The 17,135-nt window shown below is 39.6% G+C and overlaps 1 protein-coding gene across 1 annotated transcript; it reads right to left on the reverse strand.

Annotated features, from left to right (window-relative positions):
• Positions 1-1,496: 1,496 nt before the first annotated feature.
• LOC111319183 (uromodulin) lies at positions 1,497-16,029 on the reverse strand. Its single transcript, XM_088750912.1, has 5 exons — positions 15,891-16,029; positions 4,494-4,759; positions 4,200-4,317; positions 3,686-3,808; positions 1,497-3,003 (listed from the first exon to the last, which is right to left on the reverse strand). The coding sequence occupies exons 1-5, from the start codon at positions 15,958-15,960 to the stop codon at positions 2,639-2,641; spliced, it is 942 nt and encodes a 313-aa protein (XP_088607038.1). The 5' UTR covers positions 15,961-16,029; the 3' UTR covers positions 1,497-2,638.
• Between the last annotated feature and the right edge of the window lie 1,106 nt (positions 16,030-17,135).

Genomic DNA, 17,135 nt, shown 5'->3' on the forward strand with positions numbered 1-17,135 from the left:
CGATCACAAGATACGGCAGCAAGAGAACTGTGCGACAACAGGCCGTTGAGGGAACTTTCCATAGATGCACCAAATCACAGCAGTTGCGTTCCATCCAATCACATCCAAGTGACCACATATTGAGACAGACGATTATACTTCTGTTTTATAAGTGTCATTAACCACGTTAAAAAACCCCAACCTATTTTACAATAGAAATAATTTTGTTCTACTTAACCCAATTTAATGGGAATTACGATCCGTTTTTTCCATCACGTAAACTTGGCGGAAATCTTGAGATATGTTTATGAACTCACAAGGAAGGTTGCCCCTCATGCCTGAGTTAATCCCGTCAACAGGGGCATTAAGCGACAAGGGGAATTTTTAATTGTCTTCGAATGGCTCAACAGTCCATCGTGGAGTTACTCCAAAGTATGTCGTATGATGCTCCTGGCAGTTGGCCGATTTTCAATCCAACCTCTCTTTTTCTCTGAAGAGGCGCTCCGAGAATAAGGTTTCTCTCCAAGAACTAAACACAATGTTACGGCAGTAGCGACAACAACGACAGCGACAAAAGCAGCAAAACTCGGCGACCAGTTCACCACCACTCAGATATACAGACCGTAAACCGCAGCACATGTTTACAACACGTTATTGAAATCACCCCATCTGAACTAGATTTGGAATGTTTAGAAAAATTAAGAAAAAGTAATCTCGGTGGTTTAATTGGGGCTTAAGGTAGTCTTAACACATACAGCCTCGATGATCTAACCGGAATTCTTTCTTCGGCGGATTAAGGTTATGATTGGTGTCAATCGTCAACGCCAAGAATGAGGCCATTGGGTTGAGAATGAGAGGGGTGCAAAGGCATGCTCCATGGGAATGGATTAATCTAGTCTGTTAGGTCCACTTATGGTAGCATGAGCGAAGTGAGACGCGCGAACGAGAGACAAATGTTATGGAAATTTGAAATTTCAATTCAAATGTCATATTGTCACATGAAGTCGGCCTAATAAAAAAACAGACATGTACATAATAGATAGTTGAGGATGCCCTAAGACTGATCTATGATCTATGGTCTGTTTTAACTGACCTACCGAAATGTAAAATAGCTTGTGTAAGAACTATGGTAAGTAATAAAATACAGGAACACTCTACATGTACTTTCTGCCCATGCAGTTTGTCCTTGTGCTTATGTTTTTTGTTCTCACATTTTGCTTATGTTTTTTGTTCTCACTTGGATCATGCTTGGCCTTATGCTTCTACTTAAGCGATTGTAGAGATTAGGCTTTTATCTGCGAAGGATTTGACTCATCTTTACAGTATTGCAAAGTAAAAAAGAAAGGGAAATGAGTAAAGGTCACTATTTCGGTAAATTATGTAGTAATGTTTTATTTTTGGTTGCTTTTGCTTTGTGAGAGCTATTTTAGGACGGTAAATAAGAGGGAAAAAGAATACAAACATGACAATCACGATCAAGTAGTTGTCTGTAATACAGTATCAGGATCCACATGGCTAAATCTTCGCTTTCTTTCGTCTTACATAAAAAAGGCAAAACATCTGGACATTCGATTACCTGTCCCGAATAGAATGAAATTCTCGTTTAAAAAAGATTTATTTGTTCATATGTCTGGTACAGTATTTCTAATGAATTATTTTTCGTTTCTATTTGTTTTTTTTTTTATCTTCCCAATAAACATTTTATGTTACATAAGTTATATCTTATTTCTAAGTAGCGTTCGATTAGCCCCACACTTAAGTAGAATTGTACCTTTTACGCATAATAGTTATTGACGTTACGGCATTATTTAACCGGCAGAAATAATATTACACTCCTACAAACCCAACTCTTTCATTAAACTGACGTGTCCTATGTTAATTCTTACGAAGGAGTGACTCCTTTAAGCAATAAAAACAGTGACGTTCTAAAAAGTTACTTAAGCTTATTAAATATTATAAATTAGTTCACCACAGAAAAAAATTCACAGTTATTTCCAATTCTTCTTGAAATACACAATCTTTGAAGTATATCAAGTTAGCTCTCTCCCCCCACCCCCAGTAGAGCTTTTAAGACAGTCAATCGGTCTGTCGACAACAGAAACTACTACTCCTTCATGACTGAGTTCTTGTTAATTTTAAAACGTATGCTAGAACAATCCAAAGCCTACACAAGTATTCCAGTAAAATTGCATAATAACATCCCCTGATAAAATGTTCCAGAAAGTTCCACCGTGTGACATCAAAAAAATTCAAGTATCCACGTCACCATGACTAGGCATTCTAGAAATTTCTAGGATTGACTACTATTTACAGTCACTTCCCACGCATTAGCAAGAATGATAAAAAAGTGGACCTTGTCAAATCTCAATAAAGGGTGTAAGTTTCTAAAGAGACTGCGACGCTGTGTCGATGGAGTAACAAGTTAATTTTGGTTCTATCAACTGCGTTGATAGTGCAAATTGGCCGCCGTAAGGTGCTTCAAAGCTGACATTTCGAGCGTTCGCCCTTCGTCAGAGCGAATGGGCTAAGGCTCCAAACGTCAGCTTTGATAATCCTTACGGTGGCCCATTTACATTATCAATTCGTCAATTCTCAGTTCATGTCTGCGTTCGTGCAAGCAAATTTACGTTATTAATTTTAATTGACTTTCGGTTCATATTCAGTCTGTGCTGCAATAGCGCATATTACAAGTTGGAGGCTTAAATAGTTTGTAAATATAATAGGATCCGCAGTTTTTTACATCAATCAGCACTGAATCTTCACAACACTTTCCATGCCGACGAAAACAGACTTTCCTTTTCACTATACCATTTTCCACTGTAGGATGTTCACCGTCCAACCATCCTTGACGGTCTGTGCAACAACGGCGTTCCTTTACGCACGCGGTTGGCATTTGTTTTCCTGCATCTCTCACGAAACGATACCAACCTTTGAGTTTGTCGTCACACTTTGCAGGATTCTTTCCTTTGTAACTGCTCTTTCTGTCAAAATCATCCAGATTTGTGTAATGATAGCAAGGATCGGCTATAAATATAAAGGATAATCGAAAAAATATTTTAGAAATTAAAAATAGGAGATGAGCCATTTTTTTTTTAAAGATCACTCGTCTTAATTCCTCCATGTGAATATTGCGCCCTCATTGCAACATGACTGTTGCGGTGCAGTGGAGTAAACCGATATAAAGTGCTGTCCGTTGCTCCTATAAAATATATTTAAAAAAACGCATATATCAATATTTATGGGTTTACCGTTGCTTTAAACGATAGGTTTTTGACCAATCAGGGCACTCGTAGTATCTCAGTCATTTTATGACCTCCAATAGTAAAAACGACGGCAAAAATGAACCGTTACCATTTTGAACATAAAATGCCATAGCTTTCGTCAACAAAGAAATAGTACGAGAGATATCTTAAAAAGCTGAAGCAAGATATTGGTAGGAAATGTCTAGCATTTCATCTTTTGGCTCCTGAGTGGAGCTACGCAACTTTCCTATTGCATCAAAACAGAAAGCACCAACAAAAAAGAACAAACAAACAAACAAGAAGAACAATAAAACAACCAAACAAAGGAACAGAAACAAAATGAACAAAACAGAAAAGAAAATACTCATTCAAGCAGAAAAAACTGACATAACGACATACGGACGCATTCTCACAGTCATATAGAGGTTATCAGAATCTAAAAATTTAGCGACTATCAACTGTACCTGTACAGTTACGTCCATCTCCGTTAAATCCAAATGAACAGGTACACATGAAGGATCCATTTGTGTTATTACAAGTAGCATTCAGATGACAATCGTGGGTGTTTGCTTGGCATTCATCAATATCTGAAAGAAATAAATAAAGAAATAAAAAAAAAATCAATGTTACCTATTTCATCTTTTGGCTCCCTGAGTGGAGCTACGCAACTTTCCTATTGCATAAAAACGTTAGTACAGTGTAGCTAGACAATATAGAAATGAAAACTCTTTTGAGGTGACAAAGCTTAACTTGGTATCATTGCATCGTATCACTTGTTAGCTCAGACTCGAACGAAACTTCAGTGCAATGTAATCTCAATACAAACACCATTCCAAATAAATTACATATGTCAGTCGTTAAAGAACATCTTAGGCATTCTCCTGTAAAGAAAGTCACTCGACAAAGAGACGTGAAGGGCATGGAAAACTTAGAAATTCAATCCAGTGTGGGATGTTTCAATCATGTTATGAAATCAACCTTTTTCACAGTATTTTCCCTCGAGTCCAGGAGGGCACAAGCATCGATATCCCTTGATTGTGAAACCGGACTGACAAGCTGCATCATTTTGGCAGAGTGAATTCTTAGCACAGGCATTCTAAAGGATAAAAGAAAGATGAAGTAAGGGAAAAATCAACGGACTGAATGAACGAAAGAATTTGAAAAAACGTATGATTGAATGAAGGATATTTCAAGTACGCGCTCCAGTCACTGCAGCAATTGTTTTCATTGCAATGTGAGGCGACAAGCAAGTAAATTTGAGTAGTAGCTCACCTTTGAACCACGATAATAAAAAACGGCATCAGTCGTAAGGTCAGTATCATATTCAAGATGAGTGGCGTTGTTAAGTTCACAAATATGAGACATTCCTCCAGTCTCTGGATCTTTTTTGAAGTTAGCACTGACACAGTTGTCGTTCATGTAGCAGAAAAGCTCACAGTATTCCAAGTCCTTGACGTATTTAGTTTCGATTGTATGGCTTACTAAACGTCTTTCAGCAAAAAAGTAGTAATCTGGGAACAGCATTGAGCGATCTCTCTCTAAAATAGAGCAATCAATATATGATAGGTAAACTTTTGTTTTCATCCCAGACAAAAACAAAATCATGATCACACCCATTCATTTTAGAGACCCAGCCGCTTCAAGCATACCAGGGTACAAAAGGAATGAGAAAGTGGTTGAAATGAAAAATTGGAAATGGTAACTTTATTGATGGGCAGAGAGATGAATTGGAAGGGAAAAAAGGATAACATGAAATTGTAATGTAAGCGGCCGATACCGGCCAGCGGTTTATATTTGTATCGCATGCCCACAAGGCCGAAATTAACAACACGGCTTCAGTATGTTACGTGGTGTCAGGAGTGGACCACAAAATCCACTAAATCCCCGCTCTAAACAATAATAATAATAATAATAATAATAATAATAATAATAAAAGATTTATACCGCGCCAGTATCCTACTGTTCAAAGGCGCCAACAAAAAACTTTAACCTTAACACTTAAGACAGCTAATATTAATTATAAAAGGCTTTTTTAAAAAGAAAAGTTTTTAATCTACTTTTGAAAACAGACACAGACTGAGCATTTCTAATTTCACTTGGCAAAGCATTCCATAATGATGGTGCTGCTACAGAGAAGGATCTTGCGCCATATGTTTTCAAGTTATAGGATGGAGAAACCAGAAGGTGCTTGGATGATGAGCGTAGTTGACGCGATGGGGTGTAAGATGTAAGCAAATCACAAATGTACGACGGTGCCAAGTTGTTAAGTGCCTTTTAGGTTATAAGTAAAATCTTAAAAACAATACGTTGATTAACGGGAAGCCAATGAAGATTGAAAAGAACAGACGTAATGCGATCATGCTTTTTTGTAAGTGTGGCGAGGCGCGCCGCGGCATTCTGGACGTGTTGTAGCTTTTTTGTAGTGTAGGCTGGTGGGCCATACAAAAGAGAATTACAGTAATCCAGCTTCGAAGATACAAACATATGAACCAGCAATTCAGTAGTGGTCGCTGAAAGATATTTCCTGATATATCTAATATTTCGCAAATGATAAAATGAAGATTTGCAAATGTCAGTAATATGATCGTTAAAGCAAAAATGGCTATCAAACATAGTGCCGATATTTCTCGCCTTTTGCACGGAACGGATAGTCTCACGAGCAACTGAAATCTCGTGAAGGAGTGGTCTTGGAAGATGTTTAGCGGAGATCACCAATAATTCAGTTTTGTCTTTATTTAATTTAAGGCGATTAACCGTCATCCAATGATTGATTTTCATTCACACAGCTCTCGATGCTAGAAACCGCTAGATCCCTATCACCCAGTACGGTTGGTTGGAAAGACAAGTAAAGCTGTGAGTCGTCAGCATAAAAGTGATAGCTCAGGTTAAATTTCTTTACGATATCTGAAAGCGGCGAAGTATAAAGCAAATACAAAATGGGTCCCAAGACAGATCCTTGTGGCACTCCACATTTAAGGTCATGTTTCGTAGAAGTACCACCATCGACGGAGACATATTGCGTGCGATTCGATAAATAAGATTGCAACCATAATAGCGGCTTTCCAGCTATCCCAAACCGTACACGTAAACAAGAGAGGAGGATGGTATGATCGACTGTATCGAAGGCAGCGGAAAGGTCTAACAACAGTAAAATTACGATTCGACGATTATCAATGGCAGACAGAATATCATTGTGAACACGAATAAGTGCAGTTTTAGTACTGTGATATTGCTTTTACGCCGACTGGAATGTCTCATTTAACTCATATTCGTTAATGTAGGAGATAAGTTGATTAGCTACCAATTTTTCGATTGCTTTGCTAATAAATGAAAGATTCGATACAGGGCGATAATTGGAGAATTGAGTATGATCCAAAGAAGGTTTCTTAAGGAGCGGGCGTAACATGGCAACCTTGAGTTGCGAAGGCATCTGGCCAGATCCCAATGAGATATTTGTTATTTTGAAAATGAAATGCAACAGAACACTAAGTGCATTTCTTGTAACATAACCAGGAAGAGGATCAAGAGAACATGACTTAGCAGCCAGATTCATGATAAATGTAAGAACTTCGTCCGCTGTTACCGTTTTGAAAATATCAAAAGAATATGGACAGGCGTTGTCAACCACAGGAACTGTATCTCGATGAGAGAAAGCAGCAGTCGTTATATGACCCCGTATTCTATCTATCTTTGTAGTGAAGTACTCAGTAAACTTGTTAGCAAGATCAGTGGGCGATTTGCAGGGGGGATATTGAATATCTGTTTTCCTTTGTAGTAGTTTATCAATTATCTTAAAAAGCTCTTTATAATTTGACTGATTCTCATTGATTAATGATGCGAAATAATTCTTCCTGGAGTCACGAATTAACTTGTTGACAGCATCACATCCCTCAATAAACAACTTACGATCAGAAGGAAGTTTGGTCATTCGCCAGCGTCGTTCAAGTTTTCTACGGGATCTCTTTAAATTATTTATCTCCTCAGAATACCAAGGTGCAGCGGGACGCAAAGTAACTATCTTGGTTTGCAGTGGAGCATGAGTCTCGAGTATGGAAGTAAGGACTCTGTTATATTGATCAATCAAATAATCCAAGGATGAAGATGACGAGGCAAAAAGATCAGGAAGGCTCGAATTCATAACATCAGCACAGAAATTGTCAAAATCAATAGATCGAAGCTTTCTGAATGAAATAATCTTCTTGTCGAGCGGCGGCTTATTAAGCGAGAGCTGGAAGTGAACAGCAGCATGATCAGAGATGACAAAAGGAGAACCAATTGTTAAATTCGAAACAATATTATCATCAGATTCTGTAATCATAAGATCTAAGGTGTGTCGATCTTTATGTGTTGAGCCATGTGTATGTTGAGTAAGATTGAAAGAATCCAACAATTGGAGAAATTTAGTTGAGTGTTGGGAAGAACAGGTGTCAACATGTATATTAAAATCCCCAACTAATAATAGTCCACCGGGATCAGTGATATAGTGCTCCAGGAACGTAGAAAACTCATCAAGGAACAATGAGGATGTTAAACCATTCAAGGTCGAGGGAGGTGGGCGATAAACAATAATAACTCTGAGTTTTAAACCGACCGTACTTGACAATAACAAATCCATATATTCAAAGGACAAAAACTTCTTGAGCGGCTGCAACTTAAGTTGAAAGATGATCGAAATAACAAGCCAACTCCTCCTCCACGAGTAGAACCAGGTCTAGGAACATGATGAAATGAATAACCTGAAGGACATAAGTCACGAATAATTAATTCATTGTCAGCATCTGATTGAAGCCATGTTTCTGTAACGCCAAGAAGATCAATATTATTTTCGACGACAAAGTCCTTGATGATAGTAGTCTTGTTGTTAATTGAACGAGCATTTAGCAAGCAAAAACTCACAAAGCGAGCCCTTGGTGTGTAGCTTTTAATCGGGTTAGGAGTAAGTTCAATAAAATTTCTGATATTCGGTCCAAAGGGAGTCTTCATCGTGCAGGTAAATCGTGAAGAATTTAATCGACAGCCTTGGGGTGAGACCAAAGCTCGAATATAATTCAAGCGCCGCCGCTTTTCTTGAACTATTTTTCCCGCTCTGCAACCTTTAAACTTTCTTTGGCAATTTTTGCCCAGAGGAAGTAAAATACATGGGAGATTCCAGTTGTAGAAGAAGCTCTGAGTACGACGAACAAAGGGCACTAATGGAGAAGTGTGTTGTGAATTGTGATTAAGCCAATTCATCGATTTCGTTGCAGTCGAAAACGCAGAGAACTCATATCCCAGATAAGCGTTTTGTTCTTTATCTAACAAACCATCCGAAACCGAATTTCATCCTAGATGACGTCTCAGATACCGTTTGATAGCCCACATATTGATTGGGACAGCCAAGATTTGTACCAAGAGTTTAGCCACTTTCGCAATCATGTTGGCTTTGTATTCGACGGGCCGCTCAGCAAACTCAAAGCAGAAGAAAAAGCCGGATGGCTCGGAACATGGATAGGTCCAGAAGGCCGGGAAATCTACAAGACGCTCCAGTGGGGAGAGGGAGAACAAAAAGACCCAGGGAAAGTTCTCGACAAACTCGAAGCCTACGTACGACCGCGAAAAAACAAGCGCATCGCAAGGCACAAGCTGAAACTACGCAAACAAAACACAGGCGAATCATTCGACAATTTCGTGAAAGATCTTCGTCTCATTCTCATGGACTGTGAATATACCAACCCTGATGACTTTCTGATTGATTTGACCATTGATGGAGTACACGCAAAGAAGCTCCAAGAGAGACTGCTTGCCCGTAGAGAAGAACTAACTCTAGCCAAAGCCATCGAAATAGGACAACAATACGAAATGTCCCAGAAGCAAGTACGCGTTGTTCGCGACGAGGAACCCCCCATATTAGCATTGGATCACAAAAAACCGAAACGTCCACTCAAGAAAACTGACTCAGAAAAAAGGAAGCACTGCCCCAGGTGTGGCAAAGACCCTCAGCATGACTGGAATCAAGGAAAATGCCCTGCCCTGGGATCCACATGCTCTTACTGTTAGAAACCCAACCATTGGTTAGCAGTATGCAACCGCCGTCTTCGTGCACACAAAGTCGACACCAGCTCAGACGATGACTCAGAAGCGGAGGTGTTGCACATTCACATGACTCAGCCTGCCGATACTGTGCCAGATGACAAGTGGACCATAAGATGCAGAGTAGAAAACAAACAAATCAAGTTTAAAATTGACACAGGCGCCTGCTGCAGCACACTTAATCTTTCTGACTATCAGAAGATCCAACACGAGGGCGAACTCAAAAGATCAACAAAAGTGGTTCGTACTTACTCCAACCATCAGACTAAGCCTGTAGCAGTGGCCGAATTGTCTTTGGAACATAACAGCAACCGGGCCATCACCACATTTCAGATTATCGACATCGAAAACGTTCTATCAGGAAACACAGCTGAAGCACTACAGTTAATCTCGAGACTAGCATCCGTTGACACACCCACCGCCGCCGAGGGAGATCAAGTTCCCCAAGGACTTCCCGAGTTCCCGGACCTCACACAAACAACAGGTACACTGCCTGGAGCCTACACAATCAAATTGGAACCTAACGGCAAAGGTGTGGTAAATGCCGCCCGCCGCCTCCCAGTAGCACTGAAGGAAAGGGCCATCAACAAACTCCATGAAATCGAATCCAATGGCCACATAGTCAAAGTAACAGAGCCAACCGAGTGGGTCAGTTCCATGGTGGTTTCGCTTCAAGGCGAGAAAGTCCGCATCTGTATTAATCCCACTGACTTGAACAAGGTCATCAAACGTGAGCACCATCCTATGCAAACCATAGAGGAAGTCATCAGCACAATACCCGATGCCAAGGTATTCTCCAAGCTGGATGCGAAGAGTGGATTCCTCCAAATCAAGCTTGACGAAGCTTCTTTACTGCTCACAACGTTCAATACGCCACTCGGTAGGTACAGGTGGTTGAGACTTCCGTTTGGAATCAAGTGCGCGCCCGAAATTTTTCAGAGAATCATGGATCAGATGGTGGAAGGAATAGAGGGAACCACTGCTATCATGGATGACATTCTGATCGCAGGATCAACTACCGCACAACATGACGCAGTGCTTCGCAAGGTCATCGAAAGAGCAACCAGCTACAACTTGAAGCTGAATCTTCAGAAGTGCTTAATCCGACAACCAACGGTCCCATACATTGGACACCTCCTAACATCTGAAGGATTAAAGCCAGACCCATTGAAGGTAGCAGCTGTCCGTGCTATGCCCACTCCAAGGAACAAAGATGATGTTAAACGATTCCTTGGATTCATCACATACCTTGCAAAATTGATTCCCAACCTGAGTGATTTGGACGCTCCACTCAGAGAGCCCCTGAAGACAGAGGCCTTGTTTGACCACCTCAAGAACAGGCTTTCCTGAAACTAAAGAGCTACGTTGCAGTCAACCAGTACTAAAAAATACTTTAACGTCAATAAGCTCGTGGAAATACAGTGTGACGCAAGCCAGCACGGCCTCGGTGCTGTACTTATTCAAGACAGCCAGCCTATTGCCTATTCTTCACGTTCCTTAACAAACGTCGAAGGACGATACGCACAAATAGAAGAAGAAATGCTGTCCATCGTGCATGCATACAAGAAATTCCATCCCTACATCTTTGGCCAGGAAGTAACCGTGTACAATGATCACAAGCCCCTTGAACAGATTCTGAAGAAACCACTTTTGGCAGCACCAATGCGGCTACAGAGAATGATACTAAACCTTCAGTGGTATGACCTGACCGTAAAGTACCGCAAGGGCAAAGAAATGCATCTCCATGACACTCTATTAAGAGCATGTCTGCTTGGTACATCCAATCCCGAAATCATCGACTTGGAACAAGTAAGCACTCTGGACTTCCTATCCATCACCAAAGACATGTACACGGAATTGCAAGAGCACACTCAGCGCGAGCTTAACCAGCTACAAACAATAATCTTGAATGGCTGGCCAAATGTTCGACAAGAAGTACCTACATCACTGCGCCCGTATTGGGACTCCAGAGGTGAACTAGCTGTATGCGATGGAATCATTTACAAAGGAATGCGAATCATAGTGCCCCCCAGTCTACGACGACAAATGCTGAACCTTGTCCATGAATCACACCTGGGTATAACTAAATGCAAACAACTTGCTCGTGAAGTGTTATATTGGCCAGCTATGAACTCCGACATTGAGGAAACGGTTAAGAACTGTACCAAGTGCGCCGAATTCCAAAGGGAACAACCCCCCAGCCGCTAATACCAACAGAAACTCCCGGATTACCCTACATGACGGTGGGGACAGATCCCTTCGATTTTGAGTCCAAAACCTACTTGCTAACAGTGGACTACTATTCGAAGTTTATTGAAGTCGACAGGCTACAAGACATGGGAAGTAAAGCAACCATAGAAGTACTGAAAGCACAGGTCAGCCGACATGGCATACCTGATGTGATCCGAAGTGACGGGGGTCCGCAGTTCGCTTCAAAGGATTTTGCAAGATTCTGCAAAGAATACGGCATTGCTCACAAGACTTCGAGCCCCCACCTTCCCAGTGCCAATGGTCAGGCCGAAAGAGCGGTGCAGACAGTAAAGCGTCTCTGGAGGAAAGCCGCTGATATGCAACTCGCCCTCCTGGATTACAGGACAACCCCACTGGAAGGAGTCAACCTGTCACCAGCACAATTACTGATGGGCAGACGCCCGAGAAACAAAGTCCCCTCTCTTCGTGACCTACTCACACCCACAGCATACAACCGTCAAGACGTCATGCAACGTTTAAACCAGCAGAAAGCAAACCAGAAATTCTACCATGACAGGAAATCTGCAAGTGATCTTCCGCCCTTCGCCCAGGTAGCCAATTGAGAATGGCACCCAGTCCAGGATCCAAAATGTGGAGCCCTGCCATCGTTGTCAAACGGCACGTCAGCCCACGCTCTTACATTGTGGAATCAGGTGGGCATGAGTACCGCTGCAACGGAGACACTTGCGTCGATCAACTGAAGCTGCCAATACTACTGAGCATTGCTCAGATTCCGCCGCAGATGACAGTACACCCCATCCCAATAACGCTCTGTCTTCCTCGGGGTCCATGGAACCCTGCGACCGTCCATCGAATCATTAACCGGAACCTGCCACAACCTCCAGTGCTGAAATCTCCCAGCCAGATAAGCTGTACACAACCAGAGTTGGTCGCGCGGTTCGCTGCCCTTAAAGACTTGACTTATAGAGTCACAAATTGACACTCGTACAAATGTGGGTACAGTGATCTGTCATCCCTGCTTTTGAGTTGGATTCCCTATTGTTCTTATTGACTTGAGGACATTGGACATTTGTTGAGTTCTGCATTATTAATTTTAGGGCATTACATTATTGACTCTAGAACGTTTAGAGTTGCCTTAGCTAGGGTTTGTTTCTTCCTTTCACATATGAGAAGAGAGATGTAATGTATGCGGCCGATACCGGCCAGCGGTTTATATTTGTATGGCATGCCCACAAGGCCGAGATAAACAACATGGTTTCAGTATGCTACAGAAAGTTACCGAAATGTGTGACGTTGTTTGTTTCTGAGATCGTTGGCCGTGAGAACATTTTTCCATGTTTCAATTTAAAACAAGATGTCCTACTCTCTGAAAATAATTGAAAGCTTGTTTTTATTTGCCTTTCTCAGTTTCGCTGTCACCGCTAATGTAGTGTATTTAGGAAGATTGTGTATATTGAAGAGTGAGCCATTGTTGTCTAACATCACTTTGTAGATTGATATTCAGATTCAAGATGTTTCTAACGAAAAATCGGACAATAGAGAGTTCAAAACAAAAAAGGGTCGAACAGACATTTCTGAGATGAGGAATAGTCAAATTAAAATTTTTTTACGCATTCACCAGGGAGATTAGTATAAACTGTCGTCACTTCTTTGATGGTTGAAAGCTTCCCTCCTCTTTTTAGCATCTCCCAAAACATGTCAGTTCTTGTTACTATTATTATTCACCTGCTAAAAAAGTTTTGATCAGAGCATCCGATGTTCAGGAAAAAAAAAGATAATTGCTCTGATGAAATATATTTCAGGGACAGCCGACGCAGAGGGATGAATTTTGAATGAAATCAAGCATTCGAGCTGCCCGAGACATCTGAGCAAAAGTTTTAGAAGAGTATTTCCACTTAAGGTCACTAACCTAATTCTTAAACGTTTATGTGTCGCGAGCTTTCTTTCGCTCCAACAAGAAAAATCCTATTTTTAACCTTCGGTCGATAGATGTAAGCTATGTCTCTAAACAAACAGACAACGAGGAAAATGCAAATCGTTTATTCCATATGCCACCATTATTTTGGGGTAAAAATGAATTCTAAAGTTGGGTAATGGCAGTAAAGATCTGCTTCTGTTCGATATTCAAACGTAAAATTTCCCCCTACTTATAACGAAACGTATCCCTGGTGACTCTTACTGAGAGGACTATATACATGCTTAGATGCCACCCCTTTGCTACTTACCTTTGACTTATTTCTAAGTTTCTTTGGAATTTGGTACGGTTAAAAACTCTACAATACGTTTTGATTGCTGAAATGACTTCTTCAATAAATTATGGGTGGAATGTGAACACAGGGTTTTGGATTTAGGTTGACAAAGAATCGTAAACTTATATCTTACCACATGTCAATTTGTAAGCCTAGTGCGTTCACAGCTTAATTTCAGTGAAATCGATTTGATAGAAGGATGAAAGAAGATATTACCATAAACGAATCTTAGGATAAATGAGTTTTAGTTTGCAACTCACCTTTACCTAATGTTATGTAAGTCATGACTGGTATGAGGGATACGAACATGAAGAACGTAGAAAATTCCATGCTTAATCCGAGACAACGGTCTTTTATCAAGCAGCTCAATCCGCAAGATAGCATTTTATGAAGCTTAAGTCAACAAAGTTGGCAGTTGTCATTTCTCGCCTGATAAATGTATTGAGATAAATAAGATAACGAATATACGCTTAAATATTGCGATTAAGAACCCCTTGGAGGATTTCTTTTATAATCGAGAAATCATAAAACAAAACTCATTTAGAGAACTTTTTTCTCTTACTTCGTTTTCCTGATTCTCGGAAGTTTACAGTTTATTTAGTCTATTTACCTACATTTTAGATAATCACTTGTGGTTATTTAGATCGATTATCATAAAAAGAGGAAGTTTATACCAATTTCTATTGAGACGAACCATTGTTATCCAGCATTACGCAGCAGTTTCATACTCGAGTTGAAAATGTTCTTATTGGCAAATTCAGTATACATTTGAAAATTGGACCTTTTCCCGGGAATAGTAAATTTAAAGTACTTCAAAATTAATCAAGCACTGTACATTTCAAAGAAAAGAATATCCAAATTATATAAGTATTTTAACGGTCGACAGATGCCACCCGTGTATTTGGGAATATATATTTGGGAATATATATTTTGGGAATAATATATTTGGGAATATATATTTGTGTATTTTTATATATTTTTGTATATTTGTGTATAGGGAAATAGCTATTGTTATTCCGCCGGGTTTCTCCACTTCGAAAACAGTGATCATGGAATTAGAAGTTAGCTAAAAGAGTAACAAAGAATTCTACTCTTAATTAAAAGGTATTTTTGATGAATGGCAGACAAAAGTAAAGCAAGTTTACAAGTTGCACGAGCTGAGCCATCTACGCAAATTTTACCACGGATATTTTCGTTTAGGGTCAGTAAGTGTTTGGTGGACATTTTGAGTTGAGTACCTTTAAACTAATCCTTCGAAAGGTCTGTACACAATACGCGATTTTAGCTTTTGATAGATAATATATTCCATATGCCAGCACTGTTCTTGTGTATAAACGATTTCTCTAAGATGGTTGAAAGCAGTAAAATGTGCTTCTGTACACAAACATCAAATTCCCACAAGGCAACGTAACATAATATAGTTTTATGCGTAACTGTTATTGAGAGAAGAGAGTTGGGAATGTAGCAAGTTTAGATAAAATTAAATCATAGTCGCCAAAGCGTTGGTCGTTTGGCATCCACTTAATGAGATACTACTGAATATCTTTGTGAAACACCCTCTAATTTTACAAAACGAGTGTAAATCTGGGCAGATGTTGAATGTTGGTGTTTAACTTAGTCTTTTCAAGTTATTGTAACTTGAATTCTCTGTGTTTCAAAAAAAGTGAACCCAGTACAGTCGAACCTCGATTATCCGGACTATTCGAATATCCGGACTTTTTTCTGTGGTCGCAATTTTTTTCATGAATATTAATTAGTTGTGATCTTGAAAACTCGGAGTTGCAAAAAACCCAATAATCCTTTCAAAAGACTGTTGAAACAGCGTATTATCCTGTGTGCTTTTCAAAATCCGCAAGTGCGACGAGACAAAGAAATATTCCGCTGATCCGTCATTTGTAAATACATACAGGCTGTGTAGGTATCACAATGAAAATGATTTTTTCTTTGCAGTATAACTTTTGTTTACATTTCAATCTAATTAATATTCATATTTTGGATTATCCGGACTCTCGATTGTCCGGACTATTTACCGAGGTCCCGACAAGTCCGGATAATCGAGGTTTGACTGTAGTCATAGGAAACAAGATTGCTCTCAGCGATACATGGAAAGATAGAAAATGATTCGAAGTTTGCCACTCACCTTTATCAAACGTCAAGTAAGTCAACAATGCAGTCCAGTCTACATAAATGAAGAGTGCAAAAGATTCCATGCTGGCCTCAAGACTACGGTCTTCCGTTTCTACCCCGCACGTATGCCATAAGTTTTCAGTTGGTCACTAGCTTTTAGCACTGAGTGGATTAAGCAGCCCATACTGACCTATTATAACAAAGGAGAGTGTTTTATGAAAATAACTTAAACAAAACTGTTAACACCCGTCAGTTTTCTGTGGACATTAAAAAAATGACGCAGATGGATGTTCTCCGCTATACACAATAAGAGGAAATAGGTATCTTAGGAATATTATTACATGCTAACACACATGTAGGACACAGGGTTTCGTTCTTACAATTACAGACACTTAGACTTCAATTCTATTGGACACTTTGATACAAAAACCTTCAAAATTGAAAAAATCCAAAAATATTTCCGGCGCTTTTTTCATTCATTCCTATCCAAAGATAGCAAAGTTAATTGTAAAATTCAATTGCAAAATTTATGGTGTTTTGAATATTTGAATAAACATGTAATAAACAGAAAAGCCATGATCAGTTTTTCAAGTCCGCTGTAATTTGTCAATTTTTAGAGTTTCAAATTCGCAAATAATGTTGTTCTCATCAAACTTCGCTCTTACATGAAATTCGTCTTAGAGAGTTGATAATTAGCTCCAATTTGCAAGCTCTTTAGTTTAATACAGGTTCGACTGTAATTAGCATGAGGAAGGTAGGATGAATTCATTAAAAAGTCTTAGTAATGTTTGATTCACATGTTCTTCGTTGAGGTTCCAAGCTCTTTAACACGATGTCAGAGATAGGCTTTATTTTGTAGAGGCATTTTTCTAATTTCAGATATACACTGTAGCTTCAAGGTAAACAAGGATATTAATGGAGATAGTGGAGAATTTAATAATTGATTAGGTGTAAGCCTCCTTAAAGACTTATCCGAAATCGCTTCCTTTTTATGTATGTTTAAAAACTTCCTGGTTTGCGAACTAGTGCAATGGATTAAAATAGATATAATTTACTACTGCTTCTACAAACACGTGCCCTCAGTTTTTTTTCTTTTTACCACAAAGCGCAATAGATGGGTGTGCGTAGATATGCAATTTCTCTCCTCGTGTTCATCTCGATATCTCACGAGAGAGTACAGCAAACGAGTGAGATATCGAGTTGAACAAGAAAAGATAAATTGCATACTCTACAATCAACCATGCATTACTTTGATTAT

This window comes from Stylophora pistillata, chromosome 2 (assembly GCF_964205215.1).
Source record: "Stylophora pistillata chromosome 2, jaStyPist1.2, whole genome shotgun sequence".
Classification (NCBI taxonomy): Eukaryota; Metazoa; Cnidaria; class Anthozoa; order Scleractinia; family Pocilloporidae; genus Stylophora; species Stylophora pistillata.

What these genes read in the sequence shown, in the direction of transcription:
- LOC111319183 (XM_088750912.1), bottom strand. Translation starts at nt 15,960, where the DNA reads ATGGAATCTTTTGCACTCTTCATTTATGTAGACTGGACTGCATTGTTG. An exon ending in TTACTTGACGTTTGATAAAG is followed by an intron (nt 4,760 to 15,890) that starts GTGAGTGGCAAA and finishes GCTCTATTTTAG; the next exon opens with AGAGAGATCGCTCAATGCTG. An exon ending in TTTATTATCGTGGTTCAAAG is followed by an intron (nt 4,318 to 4,493) that starts GTGAGCTACTAC and finishes TTTATCCTTTAG; the next exon opens with AATGCCTGTGCTAAGAATTC.